The 17,462-nt window shown below is 35.8% G+C and overlaps 1 protein-coding gene across 3 annotated transcripts in view; it reads right to left on the reverse strand.

Annotated features, from left to right (window-relative positions):
• Nucleotides 1-17,462, reverse strand: part of LRGUK (leucine rich repeats and guanylate kinase domain containing) — a 131,070-nt gene that overhangs the window by 91,490 nt on the left and 22,118 nt on the right. For all 3 annotated transcript variants that reach the window (XR_012512030.1, XM_003920982.4, XM_074379045.1), the window contains exons 6-7: nt 8,403-8,527; nt 3,387-3,530 (exon numbers count right to left, since the gene is read on the reverse strand). Coding sequence is in view for 2 of the 3 variants with exons in the window: in XM_003920982.4 (XP_003921031.3) it covers nt 3,387-3,530; nt 8,403-8,527 (269 nt within the window). In the remaining variant the exon portion in view is untranslated. The remainder of the gene's footprint in view (nt 1-3,386; nt 3,531-8,402; nt 8,528-17,462) is intronic.

Here is a 17,462-nt window from a genome sequence, read left to right on the forward strand (position 1 = left end):
TTGTTACACACCTCATGGTTGCTAAGGGATCCCCCTTTGGAATACGTGGCCACTTTTTTTTAATGGAGACTCTTCAACATTTGAAAATTATAAACTCCTTTCTCCATGTGATGATATTCCTCTATTTTCTTTAAACTTTGGCAAATATAATTTGAAAAGTCTCTTGAAATGGAAGAGAAAGACATACTATTTGTGAGGTGTTTCTAGACCTGTGCTGTTCCATGTAGTAATTACTAGCCACACGCGGCTGCCAAGCACTTAAAATATGGCCAGGGTGAATTGAGACATACTTTAAGTGTAAAATACATACCAGATGTCTGAAACTTAGTATGAAACAATATGAGGTTAAATATCTCATCAATACATTTGTACACAGATTACATGTTGAAATGACAACATTTTGGATCTACTGGGTTAAGTAAAATGTATTCTTAAAATTAATTTCACCTATTTCTTTTTGTTGAGATGGAGTCTCGCTTTGTCACTAGCGGGGAGTACAGTGGCACAATCTCGGCTCACTGCAACCTCCGCCTCCCGGGTTCAAGTGATTCTTCCACCTCAGCCTCTCGAACAGCTGGGATTACAGGTGGGTGCCACCACCTAATTTCTGTATTTTTAGTAGAGACAGGGTTTCAACACGTTGGCCAGGATGGTCTCAATCTCTTGACCTCGTGATCCACCAGCCTCAGCCTCCCAAAGTGCCGGGATTACAGGCGTGAGCCACTGTGGCTGGCCAATGTCGCCTGTTTCTTTGCACCTTTTTACTGTGGCTACTGGAGAATTTTACATTACATCTGTGGCTCACATCTGTGGCTCATGTGATACTTTGCTGAGAAAGCACTGTACTGGGGCATTATAACAGGCCCTTTTAGAAGGGAGGCCCACTAGCATTGCATGTACTGTATCACCCCGCAGAGGTTAAGAACATTGAAACCGGAGGCAAACCATTTTCTATTTGCATCTTGGCTCTGCTATTTGCTGGATGTATGACTTTGGGAAAGTTATTTAACCTCTCTCTGCCCCAGTTTCTTCATCTGTAAAATGACAATAATAATAGGGTTATAATGAGGATTAAATGAGATATAGTGCTTACGGAAGTGCCTGGTGCATAAGTGCTCAACAAATATCTCTAGATTATTTTATGACCTGAATTGTTATTATCATTACTGTTAATTTTTTTCCTAAATCCTGAGATGCACTGAGTTGAGATTTAATGAGTGCTTTCCACCTTTTCATCAGTCCCTGTATATATGTGAGAACCATTTAAAGTGAGAAATTTTCTAAACATCAGCCTTCAATGACAAATGCATGTAAAGGACACTAAAACCACATGAAAAGGAGCTTGTGTGGACTTCCTGAGACATGCGGCACAGTGAACAAAGGTTGTCCACTGAAATTAACTGGAGAAGTTGCCAAAACAATGTGATATACAAGTCAAGGAGAACGAAGATGATGGACAGTTTTGCCTGTGATTGAAAACTCATCTGTTCCCAGGATCAGTAACTGACTTTTCTTGATTCTTTTTTTTTTTTTCCTCATGTTCTCATTTATTTGTGGGATCTAAATATCAAAGCAATTAAACTATGGGTATAGAGAGTAGAAGGATGGTTAGCACAGGATGGGAAGGATAGGTGGGTGGGGGGAAGGTAGGAACGGTTAATGGGGACAAAAAATACTTAGAAAGCACGAATAAGGCCTACTATTTGATAGCACAACAGGGTGACTATAGTCAACAATAATTGCATTTTAAAATAAAGAGTGCAATTGAATTGTTCTCAACTCAATGGATGCATGCTTGAGGGAATGGATACCCCATTCTCTACCATGCACTTGTTTCACATTGCATGCCTGTATCAAAACATCTCATGTACCCCATAAATACATACTACTATGTACCCACAAAAATAAAAGTTAAAAAAAGAAAACTACAGATAATCCATCAACAAATTTGGAATAACTTTTAAATAAAATAGAAAATTAAACCCAAAACTATATGACACTACCCATAGATAATTTATTTTTTAAAGTACAATGATTATTTAGTATTAATGAATCTATTCATATGATATCATATGATAGATATGATAGATCTATTTATATATTTTTTTTCTTTTTTTTATTGCATTTTAGGTTTTGGGGTAACTTTTCTTGATTCTTAGCAACCTAACAGATGAGGAAAGTTTGTTGGAAAAAGATTCATCACACAAATACAAGCACCACCACAGCAGAACCCAGCAAGGTTCCTATAGCATTTGAGCTGGCACCAACTGTCCCTCTCAGGGTCAGCCCAACTTTTCATTTTCAAGAAGAAATAAACATTCCACTTCCTTATAAAAGCTTTCTCCCAAAAATGTGACATAGTATTTGATGTAAATAAAATAACTTTGCAGACCTTATGGTGTAAGAAGTCAGCTAAAGTTCCCAAAGTAATACTTGATGATTAGAAGCACAAATGCTTTCTTAAAAATAAAATATAACTAAGAGTGAAAGCCAGTGTCTGTGATTTTTGAAATAAGGTGTGCATTATTAAGCCAAACATGAAAATTTGAATAAACACAGTCCCCAACCCATCATGCAGATTGGTATATAAGAACCCCCTTCCTGTGCCTTTTCTCTTTATTTGTGAGGATTTAAGCCTTTCAGCCTTTCCTAGGATATTTGCATTTTTAAAACTTTTTAATTTTTTTAAATTGACAGATAAAATTCTATGTTATTTGTTTTATACAACACAATAATTTGAAATTCATCAAATCATGTTACATTGTGGGATGGCTAAATCTAGCTCTTTAACATATGAGTTACCTGACAAAATAATCATTTTTATGGTGAAAATGTTTAAAATCTACTCTCTCAACATTTTTCAAAAATAAAATATATTTTTATTAACTATACACGCCATGTTATACAATAGATCTCTGGAACAAATTCCTTCTCTAACCAAAATACTGTACCCTTTGACTGACATCTCTCCAGTACTTCCTCTATCGACTTTTCTTTAAATGGCAGACATGGGGCAACACCAGCCTATGGCTATTCATGTACCTCCAACCTTGTTACTCTGATATTCCAGACATTCCTAATACCATCTTTCTAGACAAAATTTTGCATGAACATGTACACTTTAGAAAATCATCAACACATGGTTGCAGTTTAAACCTTAGACATGTAATTAGGAAGCATCACATTTTCAAAAATTGAGATTTTAAGTATTTTTGTAATAAAACAATCCTTCTGCAACTACTCTAGGAATTTTGCTAGAACAATACTTCTAAGCTGGCATTGAATGTGACCACCCTCGAGAAACCAAAAATGGAATGTCTGTGCTAAATAAATAACATGTCCTCTTATGTCAACACTGAAACCAAGACATGTCAGTACAACATTACCTTATTATCCTCGAGGTTGATTGCTTCGAGGAGGTCGTGATTCTCTAAGCCTCGGAGGCTACTTATCTGATTGTGGGACAGATCCAGGTTCTGTAGGGCTTTCAGATTCTCCAAACCTGTGATCATCTTAATCTGGTTATTGCTCTAAAATAGACAAAATATATTTAATGTCTCAAAGACCTCTCACAGGAAAAGTTGTAATGGCAAGTTTTCATTTTGGATGCTGACCCAATTCTCTTTTAAAAAAATCACAAAGGCATTCTTGTCCTTCTGCCCATCTCATTTCCATCATTCACCTCTCTAAACATATACACATACCCCAGAAAGAAGTTCCAGCTTTTCAGCTGGAAAACTCAGTATATAGTATCTTCACTAAATTTAAAGCAAGATGACTATTCAAATCAGTAAGAAAGAAAAAGGCAGGAAATATAAGATTTTAACATTGCACACCTGAAGCGTAATGACAGCACAACACCAGATACATCATTAGAAATATAAATTTAATGTAATTCTTTCATCACGATCACAAGAAGCCACTTGACTATTGTAATCCCCACATACATTTTGCTTTCAGAAACATCTAAATAGAATCACTTATGTGGTGAGGGTGGTGGTAGTCTGTTACCTTAGTTTTCTCCACTGAGCTGTGCCTCCATTTATTCCTGCCCTTGTGCAGTTTCCTCCGATTTTTTTTTTTTTTTTTTTTTTTTTTTTTTTTGAGAAGGAGTCTACAGCGGCACAATCTCAGCTCACTGCAACCTCTGTCTCCTGGGTTCAAGTGATTCTCCTGCCTCAGCCTCCCAAGTAGCTTGGACTACAGGCAAGTGCCACCATGTCTGGCTGATTTTTGTATTTTTAGTAGAGATGGGATCTCACCACGTTGGCAAGGGTGGTCTTAAACTCCTGACCTCAAGTGATCCACCAACCTTGACCTCCCAAAGTGCTGGATTACAGGCGTGAGCCATTGCACCTGGCCACAGTCCCCTCCTCTTAAACCTAGGCTGGACCTATGACTTAGCTTCACCAAAGAATATGACAGAAGTGTGCCAGTTCTAGGCTTAAGACTTAAGAAGGCCTGGCAGCTTCTGCTTTTGTGTCTCAGAAGTACTGAGCTACCACATAAGAACTGTAGATAATCTGTTGGAGAGAACTTGTGGAGTGGCTATAGGTGAAAGGAAATGTCACATGGGGAGACACCCTGACATTAAATTGAGAGAAAAATCCCAGCCATCCCAGCCTCTCAACTGAGCCAACCCCCCAACCAATATGCCAGCTAAATGCAGCAAGCCCAGTGGAAGAACATCCCAGCTAAGCCTGGCTCAGATTGTAGAATTCTTAGTTAATTCCATGGTTATTTCTCCAAGTCACCACAACTGGGGTGGCTTGTTATGCAACAGTAGATAACCAAACCAAGTTATTGAATAATTCACACAGAAGCATCTTTCTCGACAATAAGAATAAAAAAAAGATTTAAGACTGAAATGTTGTCTTCTTCCTCAATCTCCATAAACCCGTAACAATAAATAAGACTGATAATAATTCTCTTCCCTCTATATTTTTCCTGGTGCATGTTTCCTGGTACATTTGATAGCAACAGCTGATTTTCATCCTATTTTTAAAATAAAATTTCATTTCAATAATGAGTAAGATTTATGTTCAGTAGTATAATTCTATGGCTTTTAAAAATGTTAATAAAGGTTGATAATCTACAAAGCTGAGTGATAGCACACAAGGGTGTATCATACTATTGCTTTTATTTTTACATACGCTTGAAAAATATCCTTTAAAAATACCCATAATCCATTTGCCAAAGTAAAGTCAAATTTCCTTCTGTCCAGAGTTCAAAAAAGTTATATAAAGTACAATGTAAATGGGAGAGGAAAAAAACTACACTAAATATCATATCCATATTAATTTAACATACTGCCATAAGACCCCAATAGCCTATTCAAAATACCCTCACATATCAAATTTATATATAATACGTTTCTTCCTAAAGAACTCTGAAATGCTTTAGATGTGGTAGACAGACTGTAATTCTTCTTAATACACTTCTTCCCAAAGAACTTTGAAGTGCTTTAGGTGCGATAGACAGGTTGTAATTCTTCTTACAGTGTCTCTAATGTTTTTCAAAGTGGTAGATGATTTGAGAAGAGGGGGGCATAGAAAAGTTTAATTAATAGCCTATGGTCATCAAAGAAACCAGAATTGAAAAAAAAAATCAGAAACACAGAATTTCTGAATTGAAAGCTATCTAGTTACACCCTTTCTCCAATGCTGAAAACCCAATGCATCACTCCTAGAAGTGGACATCCAGCTTCTGCACAAACGGTTCTTTCTGCTTGTTTATGATGAATGGGGAAAAGACTTTTGGAATAAAGCCATTTTCTTTAAAAAATGAAATTAGAAACATTCTTAACCTGCCAATTTTGAAAGATAAAAGCAAGTGGCATTTACTGTGACAAAATAAATTTTAAAGTTTGGAATGCATTGTCACTACTTGCTAAGAAGCTGGGCGACAGTACAGCCCATCAGTGAACCACATTTTCCCCTTAAATTTATCATAAAAGTTGATGATCGAGAATTAACAGTTGATTTGTATGGTGACTTGTTCTTCTTTCTCTAAATTGTAATGTAAATTATTTTCAATTGTAACTAAAGCTACTGGTTTCCTGATTCTATGAATTAAAAATAAAAGCATTAAAAACTGTTGAAACAAATGTTATAGATTTTATTAAATTTTGGAAGAGAAAACCTTTCTATTCTCAAAAAATTAAGAAAAATGAATGATTGTATATTCTGTGTATTCTAGTTCATCTTGGGTGATGAGGAGAGAGATTGGGAACAATCCATCAAATCTAAGAAAATAAAAGTATTCTATCCTTTTACCCTTTTTTTTTTTTTTGAGACAGTCCTGTTCTGTCACCCAGGCTGTAATGCAGTGGCATGATCTCGGCTCACAGCATCCTCCACTACCTGGGTTCAAGTGATTCCCCTGCCTCAACCTACTGAGTAGCTGGGACTACAGGCGCGTGCCACCACACTTGGCTAATTCTTTTGTATTTTAGTAGAGATGGGGTTTTACCATGTTGACCAGGATGGTCTCAGTCTCCTGACCTTGTGATCCACCCTCCTCGTCCTCCCAAAGTGCTGGGATTACTGGCGTGAGCTACCGCGCCCGGCCTATTCTATCCTTTTTCTAAAAGCTACTTGAGACAGAGCTGTCAATATGGATTACGTATTTTGTAATTGAAATACACTCTTAGGATGAGAATCCTATGTATTATTATTCTTAAGAATGAGTTCATTCTCATTTCCTTAAGCACACCCCTATATCTTTTTCTATTTATCATGCTCCATTTTAAGTGAATGGGAACACCAATACAGAGAAGATAGGTAAAGAAAAGCCTAAGATTCTAACAAACCACAAAATAATCACACATGCTGCTAAAAAGCTTTCAGATTGTCATAATTTTTAAATGTGACTTCTAACTTAAACATTTTCAATCTAATTTATCAAATTCATTTTCATTTATGTTTTGCTCATGTGCCTTCATAGGCGGGAAACATGAAAGGTCAGGAAAATTATTAAACCCTCAGGTTCATCCTCAGTACTGGGCCTAACTCACTGCAGGAATGGAAGACTTTTAAGAAAGCACTTCGAGCTCTAACCTAAGGGAAAGAAAAATTAACACATAGCCAGTCTTCAGTGATCTATGGTTAAACAAGACTGGAATGATATATTGTATATGTCAAAAATCAGCAGATAATCCAAGATGACATTTCATTTCTTTTTTTCTTTTTCTTTTTTTTTTTTTAAGGCAGGGTCTCACTTTGTTGCCCAAGCTGCACTGCAGTGACATGATCATGACTCACTGCAGCCTTGACCTCTTAGGCCCAAGTGATTCTCCCACTTCAGCCTCCTAAGTAGCTAAGACTATAGGCTTGCACTACCATGCCCAGCTTATTTTTTATTTTTTGTAGAGACAGGGTCTGGCTATGTTGCCCAGGCTCCTCTCAAACTCCTGGACTCAAGAGATCCTCCCACCTCAGCCTCCCAACGTGCTGAGATTACAGGCATGAGTTGCAGTGCATGGCCCAAGGCGTCATTTCAGGTAACAGTTTCAGCAACCCGCTGTGGGATAGTTCATGTAAGATATTTATAAGCTCTAAGCCTCATGGCTTGAAATCCCACCCACCAACCCTATGATAGATGTAATAAAGAACAGCAAAGCCATCAAAGAGGGTAAGAAGTAGGAGGAGGGAGAAGAAAGAATCCTGGATATTCCATAGCCAGTACTATAGACCCCCAAGTTACGGAGCCATACTGTTATTTCAAAAATATTGTGTTTATCTTTGGAACTGTTAGAATCCTGCTGAATTTCTATAAGCTGAGTTGTAGCCACACAGCAGGTCACATAGCTTAAAAAGAGTGCTCTCGGTGGGAAAAAGTAATCAAATTTAAACTTTCTGACTGGAATTGTTTATTTATTTTTAGTATATTTTTTATTTTGTAGAGTGGAAGACTAACATGTTAAAATAAAAGGACTGTCAAAATTCAGTGCCCAGAAAACATCTTGTGGTTCATTTGAAAGCCGTTTAAGTGTTAACAGCAATAAATATTATGCTTAGGTATGCTTAGATGTTATTTTCACCAATAAGATATTATAAAAAATATTTTTAAATACATGCTAAAAGTATACCTTTCTTTCCCAGTATAAAAAAGTTAATCATTTAAAATATTGAATTTTGTAACAAATTAGAAAATCATTTTACTTGAGTATGAAATACTGCCTCTTCTCTCTCTCTCTCTCTCTCTCTCTCACACACACACACACACACGCACACACACACACACGCAAATGGTAAAGAAAGGAGCAAACAAAACTGAAGACAATAACATTTCATGAAGGAATTAGCTCTTTATATATTTGAATCCCAAGTAGTCATAATTCATATAGTTACTAAAAACATTAACTACTAATTCTATACAGAATGGCATTTTGTTAGACTCACCAGACAAAGTATTTTGATTGGTAATGTATTTAAGCCATTGATTTTCGTGATCTTGTTGTTGGCCAAACTAAGGTGAGTTAGACTCTTGCACATCTCTAGTCCACTGATTTCTTCTATCTTATTGCCTACACACCATGACTGCGTTTAAGGAAAACGTTATTAAAAGCATTTGGAAGAAAAAAGAATCAGTGTTTCATCATCACTAGACAAAGCAGACCACAGCTTAAATAAAGAACGATTATATGCCCAATATAGAATATTAATCCTGAAATATATTTTTTCATACAGAACATGCCATGTTTTATACAATTTTTATATTAAAAAGGCATAGCTTTTGAGTGTGCTGGGTTGCATTTGACGCATGTAACAGGTATGGAAAGAAAAATCACAGTGGCCCATAGCTGCCTTGTTGAGAGTGTGTTTTCACTTGATCAGTTAAGTCTCCACGAGAAACTCATGCGCGTTTCCACAGGCAGAGCTTCTGACTACCCGATCGCCTTGCAGAGGCAATATGTACCAAGTATCATCAAGTTCATAACTAGGGTGAGAGCCTCAGAGATGTCATTTGTAACAAATGGGTGGTCCAAAGACCAATACCCTGTTATAGAAAGGAACAGCAGCCCTTTCTTTCTGTCTCCATGGACCCTCTATTTTCCCTTTAAAATAAAAGAGCCTTAAACTCTGCCTTACTTTCTCCATCTTTTAAGTTTCCATTTATTGTAAAAATTTTAGCTTATCTTCTGTGTTCCATCTTGTAGTCACCTAACACTACAATCTCAAAGTCATCAATTCTGTTCAGCTCTCTCTGTTCTCAATCTCTTTGACTAGTTTCCAGGATTTAATATCATTTCCCCATCAAAGCTCAGTTTTCCCTCTCAAGTAACCCATGACATTGCCATTTCTCAGCCACTCATAATCTACAGGGCATCCAATCAATCACCAAGACCTGGCATTGTTTTGCCTTAAAATATCTCTTCAATTATTTCCTTCCTTTTTATTCACTCCTTTGCCAACTTAACTCACCTTTAACATCAGAAATTACACTAATACCCATTACTTCCTGCCCTAAAATCACTCTACACACTGTATGCAAATTAATTTTTAAAAAATATTGATTGAATATGTTTCAATTAAAAAATCCTCATAGGAAAAATTCCAAATTCCTCACTCTGCCATTTAAGAGCCTTCCTTATAAGCAAAACTTATTTATCCAGTTTCATTCACATTATCATCCAATGAAAATTCCCTATTTCTACCAGGTCAGTCCTCTCAACAGTTCTGGAATGCACCAAGAACTTTCTTTTTCCTACTCCTTTCTAAACCATACCCATTCTTCAGGATTTAACTCCAAATCCCACTTGTTTTTCTTATTTTTTTTTTTAATATTCACATTAAATCAATATCTTAAGTATTTTTTTGACATATTTGACACTCATTTTCTTACTATTTATTTTCTGACTCTTACTTTTTAAATACACAAAGAAGTAAAAATGATAGGCTAGGAGAACATGTTCACGATACATATTAACAGATAAAAGATTACTACCTAGAATACATTAAAAATGACAATAAATCAATAGAAAAAAGATGACCCAGTAAAAAATGGACAACTAATATGCCCAGGCAGTTTCCAAAAGAGTGAATCTAAGTGGCTAATAAACATATCAAAAGACATTCCGTCTCACCTGTAGTCTGGAGAATGCAAATTAAGATAAGATGCCATTCTTCACCCATCAGCTTGGCAAACATTTTAAAGTAAAAGGTTTTAAATAACAGATACGTTTATGCTACTGAGAGAGTTCATTATGATATAGCCACTTTAGAGGCAATTTTGTAATATCTATTATAACTGTAAATATGTCACAGCCATTCCACTTCTTAGTGTATATTCTAGACAAAACCATTTCTTCCTCAAAGCCTCTCCTGGTCAACTTCTAATCTCCAAGCTATCTCCTTTCGTTAATCAGAGAAACAAAGAATTTTTTTTAAAAAAAGAAGGAAGAAGTCATAAATATCACAAAAAACATTTTCCCTCCATAATTATTTGCAATTATCCCCACTCTACTACTCGGCAGGTTTTTCATTTAAAGTGGGGATAATATCAGATGGCCATTAAGGCCGCAAGTTAGGTCATGGGAAAAAAAATCAGAAAACGGGTATGAATGAGTGAAAAACCATAAATCACCTCACAATTACAAGGCATTGCTATCATTACCAAATTATATCACACGAGGCCAAAGAAGCATGTCCTCTACCTCTAGACCTTTAACTCTTGCCCAATAGCATAGAAATGGAAAGCTCAAGCCTGGGATTAAGCCTGAAAATACCTAGGCCAGAGAAAGAGGTAAATAAGGAAACTAAACAAAAATATAAAATGTACCAGAAATTCTTAGGTTTTCCTCAGTGGTTTCAGTTTCAGTCCTTGGACTGAAGTATAGCTCTGTTTGTGGTCAATATGCATTTTCAAATCTGTTTCCATAAAGCGTCCTGCCAGAATAGCCCTAGAAATAGATGTTTGCGCTTACAAATTCTATCTTTTCTGGTTCCGTTTTCTCTGGGCTGTTTAAATAATTATTCTGCAACTAGAACAAAGACCAAATCTTTGTAGATAAAGATTGTAACAAAAGATGATGCGAAATATAGCAAACAGGAGATTAAACTATCTCACATAGGTATGTATAAAATAAAATACCCTCGGAGCAGGCAATCCTTGGCAACAAAAACTATACAAGGAAAACTTTGACTGGCCATCTGTCTCAGTTTAGCAGAGACAGAAATCACATTTAAGTCCTATTTTAGGAGTACTAGAGTATCCCGGTAGCTCTCCCTCAACCAAGATGAAGATATTCTGAATCATGGCAGAATAAAATCAGTGCTTGTGGGTATCTGGCTCAGGAAGTATTCTCATGGGAAGCAGGCAAGGATCAGAAAACTAGAAAACAGGAATCCCGAAATCATCAAGAGATATCAGATATAAAAAAGGAAAGCTTGTTTATTGTGTCTACAGAAATTTTTTAAGACATTAGAGGCTAACCACAGTGCCCTGGTACCTCCTGCTTACCCTCTAGCTTGGACTCCCACAGCTATTCATGTTTTCTGAAATTAACACTGCAAGGACAGAAAGGAGGAGGAATTCAGATGCCTCACTGCAATCACAGCCATGGTTTCTGCAGATACTGTTGTCATCACTAACAGCACTGGGGCTAAGGAGCAGGGGTTGCCTGAACATCTCTGTTGAGAAATATGCTCATTCCAGAAAAATTGTTTCCTCCTATATCTCAGCTTTTCACTATCCTTTAAATTTCAAGGAATTTCAGGCACTCTAAATTAATCAGGCTCCTGAGTAAAGAGAACGTTACTACAGTGACACAACAGCTTTTTTCCCTACTTCCTCCCACAGTCACCTCATGTGTGCCAGGAGGCTCTGCCAACAGTCCACATGCAGACCTGGGCCATAGAGAGCTTTGAGTTCATAGATGGTCTTCAGTATCTTTATCTCCCCAGTCTCTCGTTCTCTTAAGAACCTTCACAAAATGCTACTTGCCCTTCCTCCTAATGTTATTCATGTTCTTTCATAGGTCTTAGGATTTCCTGATAAGAAGAATCTTAATCTGATAAATCACTAATCATTACAATGAATTAGCTTGCTGGGTTAATCCTCCTAGGTATATTTTAATTTTAAAAGACCGCCATCAGTAGAAAAAAACTCAAAAGAACTCAAAATCATCATACTGAATTTCAGTTCTAAACTTTTATGATTCTGTGAATAAATCTTTTAAAGTGAAATCGTAGATCCTTGGAGAAACTGAATGAAGGAAGCCCGTGGCACTGAAACCTAACTTTACAACTGGGGAAAAGCCCAACAATATATTTTTACATTTTGACGATGCTGTCAGCAGTTCAGAATGCTTGACATGAATTATTCACTAGTTCAGTATTCGTTGTTATTCATTTGTCTACAATCATAAAATATGGTTCAGGTGTACAGAAAACAGTTACTGAGAAATAGTAGGAAATCCATCACAGTTCTCTTAGTGGAGAAAGCTGCAATGATGGCTTTAACCAAAACCAATCCTGAAAGATCTATATCACCTTACCAGTGAAAAATGCTCTTCACTATAGGAGTGAATCTCTCCAAGAAATGAAACCTGCATACAGTTTAAATGCCTCTGTGACAAAAGTTGTAATTACTCAATGAATTGCAATGTGCGAAAAACAGTGGAATTCAGAAGTCTCAGTTCAACTGTTTACTAAATAATCTGGGGCAAGTTATTGACCCTTCTGGAGTCTCAGGCTCTTCTTCCATAAAATAAAATAGTGATTAGCACAAGATGACTGCTAATATCCTGTCTGGAATTAAATTTCTATGAATTTTTAAGTTCTATTATTCTATCCTCATAAAATGAATTCTAATCAACAACTAGTCAATGTTTATAGGTAAAGAATAAGCTATACTCTTTCTTAAGAAGATCGCGCCATTGCACTCCAGCCTGGGTAACAAGAGCGAAACTCCATCTCAAAAAAAAAAAAAAAAAAAAAAAAAGAATAAATATATTTACTTAACCTCAGCAAACTTTATTGTATTACAATTTAGGATGATTGTCAATTAATCATCAATTATCCACATATGGAAAGATATAATAGCATAAGATAAAATAAAAAATTGATATCTTATAGTTAACAATTCATTCTGAGATACTGATATAATCTACTACAATTACACTGTCAATATTACTAGCTCAACTGATTTGTTTTTATTTTAAATAATTATTTTCAAAGAAATTAATTTAGAATTTTCAGGTTTTTAAATTTTTACATCGAACTGGGTTAAGTTTAATACTTGATTCACCATTGACCTATGCTTGACTAATTTTATTGGCTTTTAAGAATATAATGAACACGCTTGAAACTAGTGCCCCACCCCCAAGCCCATTCAGTAGAAAATAAACGACTTATATCTACCTGTGCATAGCTCTCCTGTCAAATCCCTGTGTCTCCTTCCCAGAGATAGTAACTATGCTCAGTTTTCTCTTTCCTCTTCCCTTCTTCCTTTAATTCTATGCCTAAATTATATTTGTTAAGATTCATTCTTACATGCATGTAGATATATTTCATTCATTTTCTATACTGTATGATATGCTATTGTGTGACTACACCATAACTTATACTTTCTCTTATTAACGTGTGTTTGGGCTGTTTTAATTTTTTACTATTACAAGCAGTAACTGCTATGAACATTCAGTATAAGGCTCCAGGTACTACATGTATGCTAAACTTTCCACGTGTAGGAATAAAAGTACTAGGTCATAATGAACTTGGATGTTCAAATTTATAAGACACGGTAAAATTGTTTTCCATGGTGGTTGAAAGAATTTCATACCCACAAACAAGATAAAAAGATCTTCTGGATCTACAAGTTTTTCAATACTTGGTATGTTTAGATTTCTTAAATTTTGTCAATTGAATGGATATAATACAGTATCTCATGTGGTCTTAAGTTGCATTTCTCTGAATACAAATGAGGTTGATATCTCTTCATATGTTTATTTGCCTTCTGATTGATTTTCTGATATCTCTTCATATGTTTATTTGCCTTCTGATTTATTTATTTATTTATCTTGTATTTTGTCCATCTTCTTCTCCAGGGACATGGGATATATTTCTCTTTAGTTAGGTCTTCAACATTCTTAAATAAAGTTTTTTTTACTTGCCCCTCCCACCACCACAGGTCTTACTCATCTTTAATAAGATTTGCTTTTGTTGGTCTTATAAATGGTGTTTCCCTTTAAAGTTCTTTCCTAATTGCTTGCTTCTGGTGTAGAGAAATGCAACTGATTTCTCTTTATTGAAGTCATATCCAGTCATATTGTTGAACTCTCAAAATTCTATTATTTCTAGTATTTGATTGCAAGTTTTTAACATTCTCTATAGATAAACATGTCATTTGCAAAGAATGACTTTTATGTTCTCCTTACCAACTTTTACACCTTTAATTTCTTTATCTTGTTTATGGTGTTGGCTAAGACCTCCAAAATAATGATGGGTTGAAGAGGCAATGGCAGACATCCTAACTTGTTCCTCATTTTAAAGGAGAAAGCTTAGAACATGGCCCCAATTAGGATAAAGTGTGTTTCAAATATTTCTGTAGATATGCTCTATGAAGTTGTGCAAATTCTCTACTACTGAGAGGCTTTATTGTGAATGAGAGCTGAATTTTATTAAATTGTCTATATCTGTTGAGTTTCTATATCTCTGGATCATTAGGTTTATTTCCCTTAATCTATTAATGTAGTTAATGATGTTTATAGATTTTCTAATATTAAATTATCCATACATTCCTGAGAAAAACTCAATTTGGTGCTAATACATGGTCTTTTTTAATACACTATCAGATTCAGTTACTAATATTTTGTTTAGGACTTTTGCAGCTACATCATGAGTGAGATAAGCCTGTCATTTTCCCTTTCCCTCATTGCTCCTTGGCTGGTTTAGATATCAAAGAAAGCTCATTAAAATGAATTGAGAACATGCCTTCTGCTTTTAGTGTTTGAAAGAATTTGCTGACTATTGGAAGGTCTCTTCTTGAAAATTTTGGGTCTAGGCTTTTTTTGGGTAGGAAGATTTTTAATATTTTAATTCAGCTTCATTTTAATATATAGTAAATTACTTTTATAGTTATAGGACTACTCAGGGTTTCTATTTCCAAACTCATGCATCATATTTTTCTCGGAATTTTTTTGCATTTCATCCCAGTTTTCAACTGTACTGCATAAAAGTTGTTTTAAAATTCTCTTTTAAATCAAACTGTTTAAATATTTTCAAAAACCAGTATAATCTAGTGATTTGTCTTCTCCTCAAGAGATTAATTTATAATCATCTCAGATATATTTTTGCTTTCTGCTGTCCAGAAAAACTTGTAAAACTTCAACTACCTGTATCATGTATAATATGATATACTTAAACAAAAGAGAAAGAAGTATATCTCATGCTGTTTCAAAACTAGCCTACTATCTTTTCAAAACTGTAAGAGATCTAAGTAGTTTATTTCATTAATAGTTAATGAAGGATAGTTTGTTTTTGCATTTTTTAAAACACAGGTGAGAAATGGTGCCATGTTACACTCTAAGTATAGGCCCATGTTGTGAACTGCAATTGGTTTTGATGTAATAATTACAGCTTTTTATACTTTTGTGATAAGACTCAATTGCTACATCTAATGTCAAGGAAAACAATCCTATTTCCTTTCTTCATGATATCTGACATTTACAAAATCACAATACTTTAGTTTTTACATGGAAAGCTAAATGTATATAGAAATTAAGACTCTCATGATAGAAATGTTTTCAATCGTATTTTGAGTCCAAAATACTGTGGGGTTGTTTTCTTTGGCAATTCCATGTCAAAACATAGAATGTTTTTCTGGGAGACAAGAGATCTCCATAACAAACTCCAGACTGTCATGTCACCATCCTCATTCAGGGTACCCTAACTGCTGCTTTCTGGCTTGCAGGAGTTTAGGGGCTGCTTACTTCCAGACCAACCAGTGTTTCTTAAGCTTTAATGTGCACTGAAATTGCTTTGGGGCTTCTTATTAAAATGCAGATTCTGATTTCTTAGGTCTGCAATGAAACCCGAGAATCTGCATTTCTATGTAGTTCCGGACAATGCTACTGCTGTGGTCTTCCTGTGCAGCACTCTACACAGCCTGAGATGAACAGACGTCTGAGCCAGATAGCTTCTGGACTGTCAGGCTATCTCTTTGCAAACAAAAAATACATGATAGTTAAGCATGAAGTAAAGTTCTACAGAAAGATGCTGCTAATGTGTATGCTTTTAGTTTGCCATCGAAACATGTTATTTGGGTCACTTTCTGATTTCTCTGTTAGGCTATAATCAGGAAAACTTGCTCATTTAGGCACCATCTAAATGTCCACTAATTGCTTGTTTTCACACACAGGTTCTAAAGGGAGCGGTGCTATGTTCTAAGCTTTCCATCATATACGAAGAAAGGATTTTCCTTTTACAAAATGTGTCTTCAAGAAAATGTACCCTCTGTGGTCCCTCGTCTCAGCCTTATCACAAATGTAGTGTTCTAGCTGTTTTCACATCCCTGAATGAGGCACCCAAAGCAATCAGTTCATTCTCCACTATGTCCCCCCAAATCCTCAGGTGAATAGAAAGATACTTACTGAGAAAGAGAAGGTACTGGCTCCCCACCACCCAGAAATCATCAGTCTCTGGTGCGAAGAAGAGACTCAAGCTCATTAAACTCACACATCTCCAATTAGCCCCTTAGGCTCCTAGAAGCTGGAGCTCACTGACTTAAAGTAGGTGATTTGCTTGCATGGGAGCCTGGCTCATGAAATAGGGATGTTGCAAATCAAATCAAAAGTTGTTTGCTTTTTTTTTTTTTTTAAATGAAAGCATATTTAAAATACACTAGAAAGGCTTACTTTTTAAAGGGAACTTTACATGAACTCTTTTGTAAAATAAATAATCACTAATTTTCCTTGTGACCATATCTAGACTTTCAAATACTGAATTTATATAAGATAGGACACAAGTTTCAGTAAATTTGAAGAAAGAAGTTAATTTTTAAATTTTTGTTGAGACAGAGTCTCTCTATTACCCAGGCTGACGTGCAGTGGTACAATCTTGGTTCACTACAACCTCTGCCTCCCGGGTTCAAGTGGTTCTTGTGCCTCAGCCTCCCAAGTAACTGGGATTACAGGCATGCCCCACCACACCTGGCTAATTTTTGTATTTTTAGTAGAGGCAGGGTTTTGCCATGTTGGCCAGGCTGGTCTTGAACTCCTAACCATAGGTGATCCACCTGCCTTAGCATCCCCAAGTGCTAGGTGTGAGCCAATGCACCCGACTGAGAAAGGAGTTAATTAAAACAGAACTTCTTCTCTGGTTCTAGAATAAGAATAAGCCTACATTTATCAGAAGAATGACTATCTTACCTGGCTTTTCAGGGTTAAGATACTCTTGGCAAGCTCTGACTCACAGTTTCATTTCTTGTTAAATAAAATATCTATCCTCATTTTCTGAATATCA

The sequence above is a fragment of the Saimiri boliviensis genome, chromosome 10 (assembly GCF_048565385.1).
Source record: "Saimiri boliviensis isolate mSaiBol1 chromosome 10, mSaiBol1.pri, whole genome shotgun sequence".
NCBI classification, from domain to species: Eukaryota; Metazoa; Chordata; class Mammalia; order Primates; family Cebidae; genus Saimiri; species Saimiri boliviensis.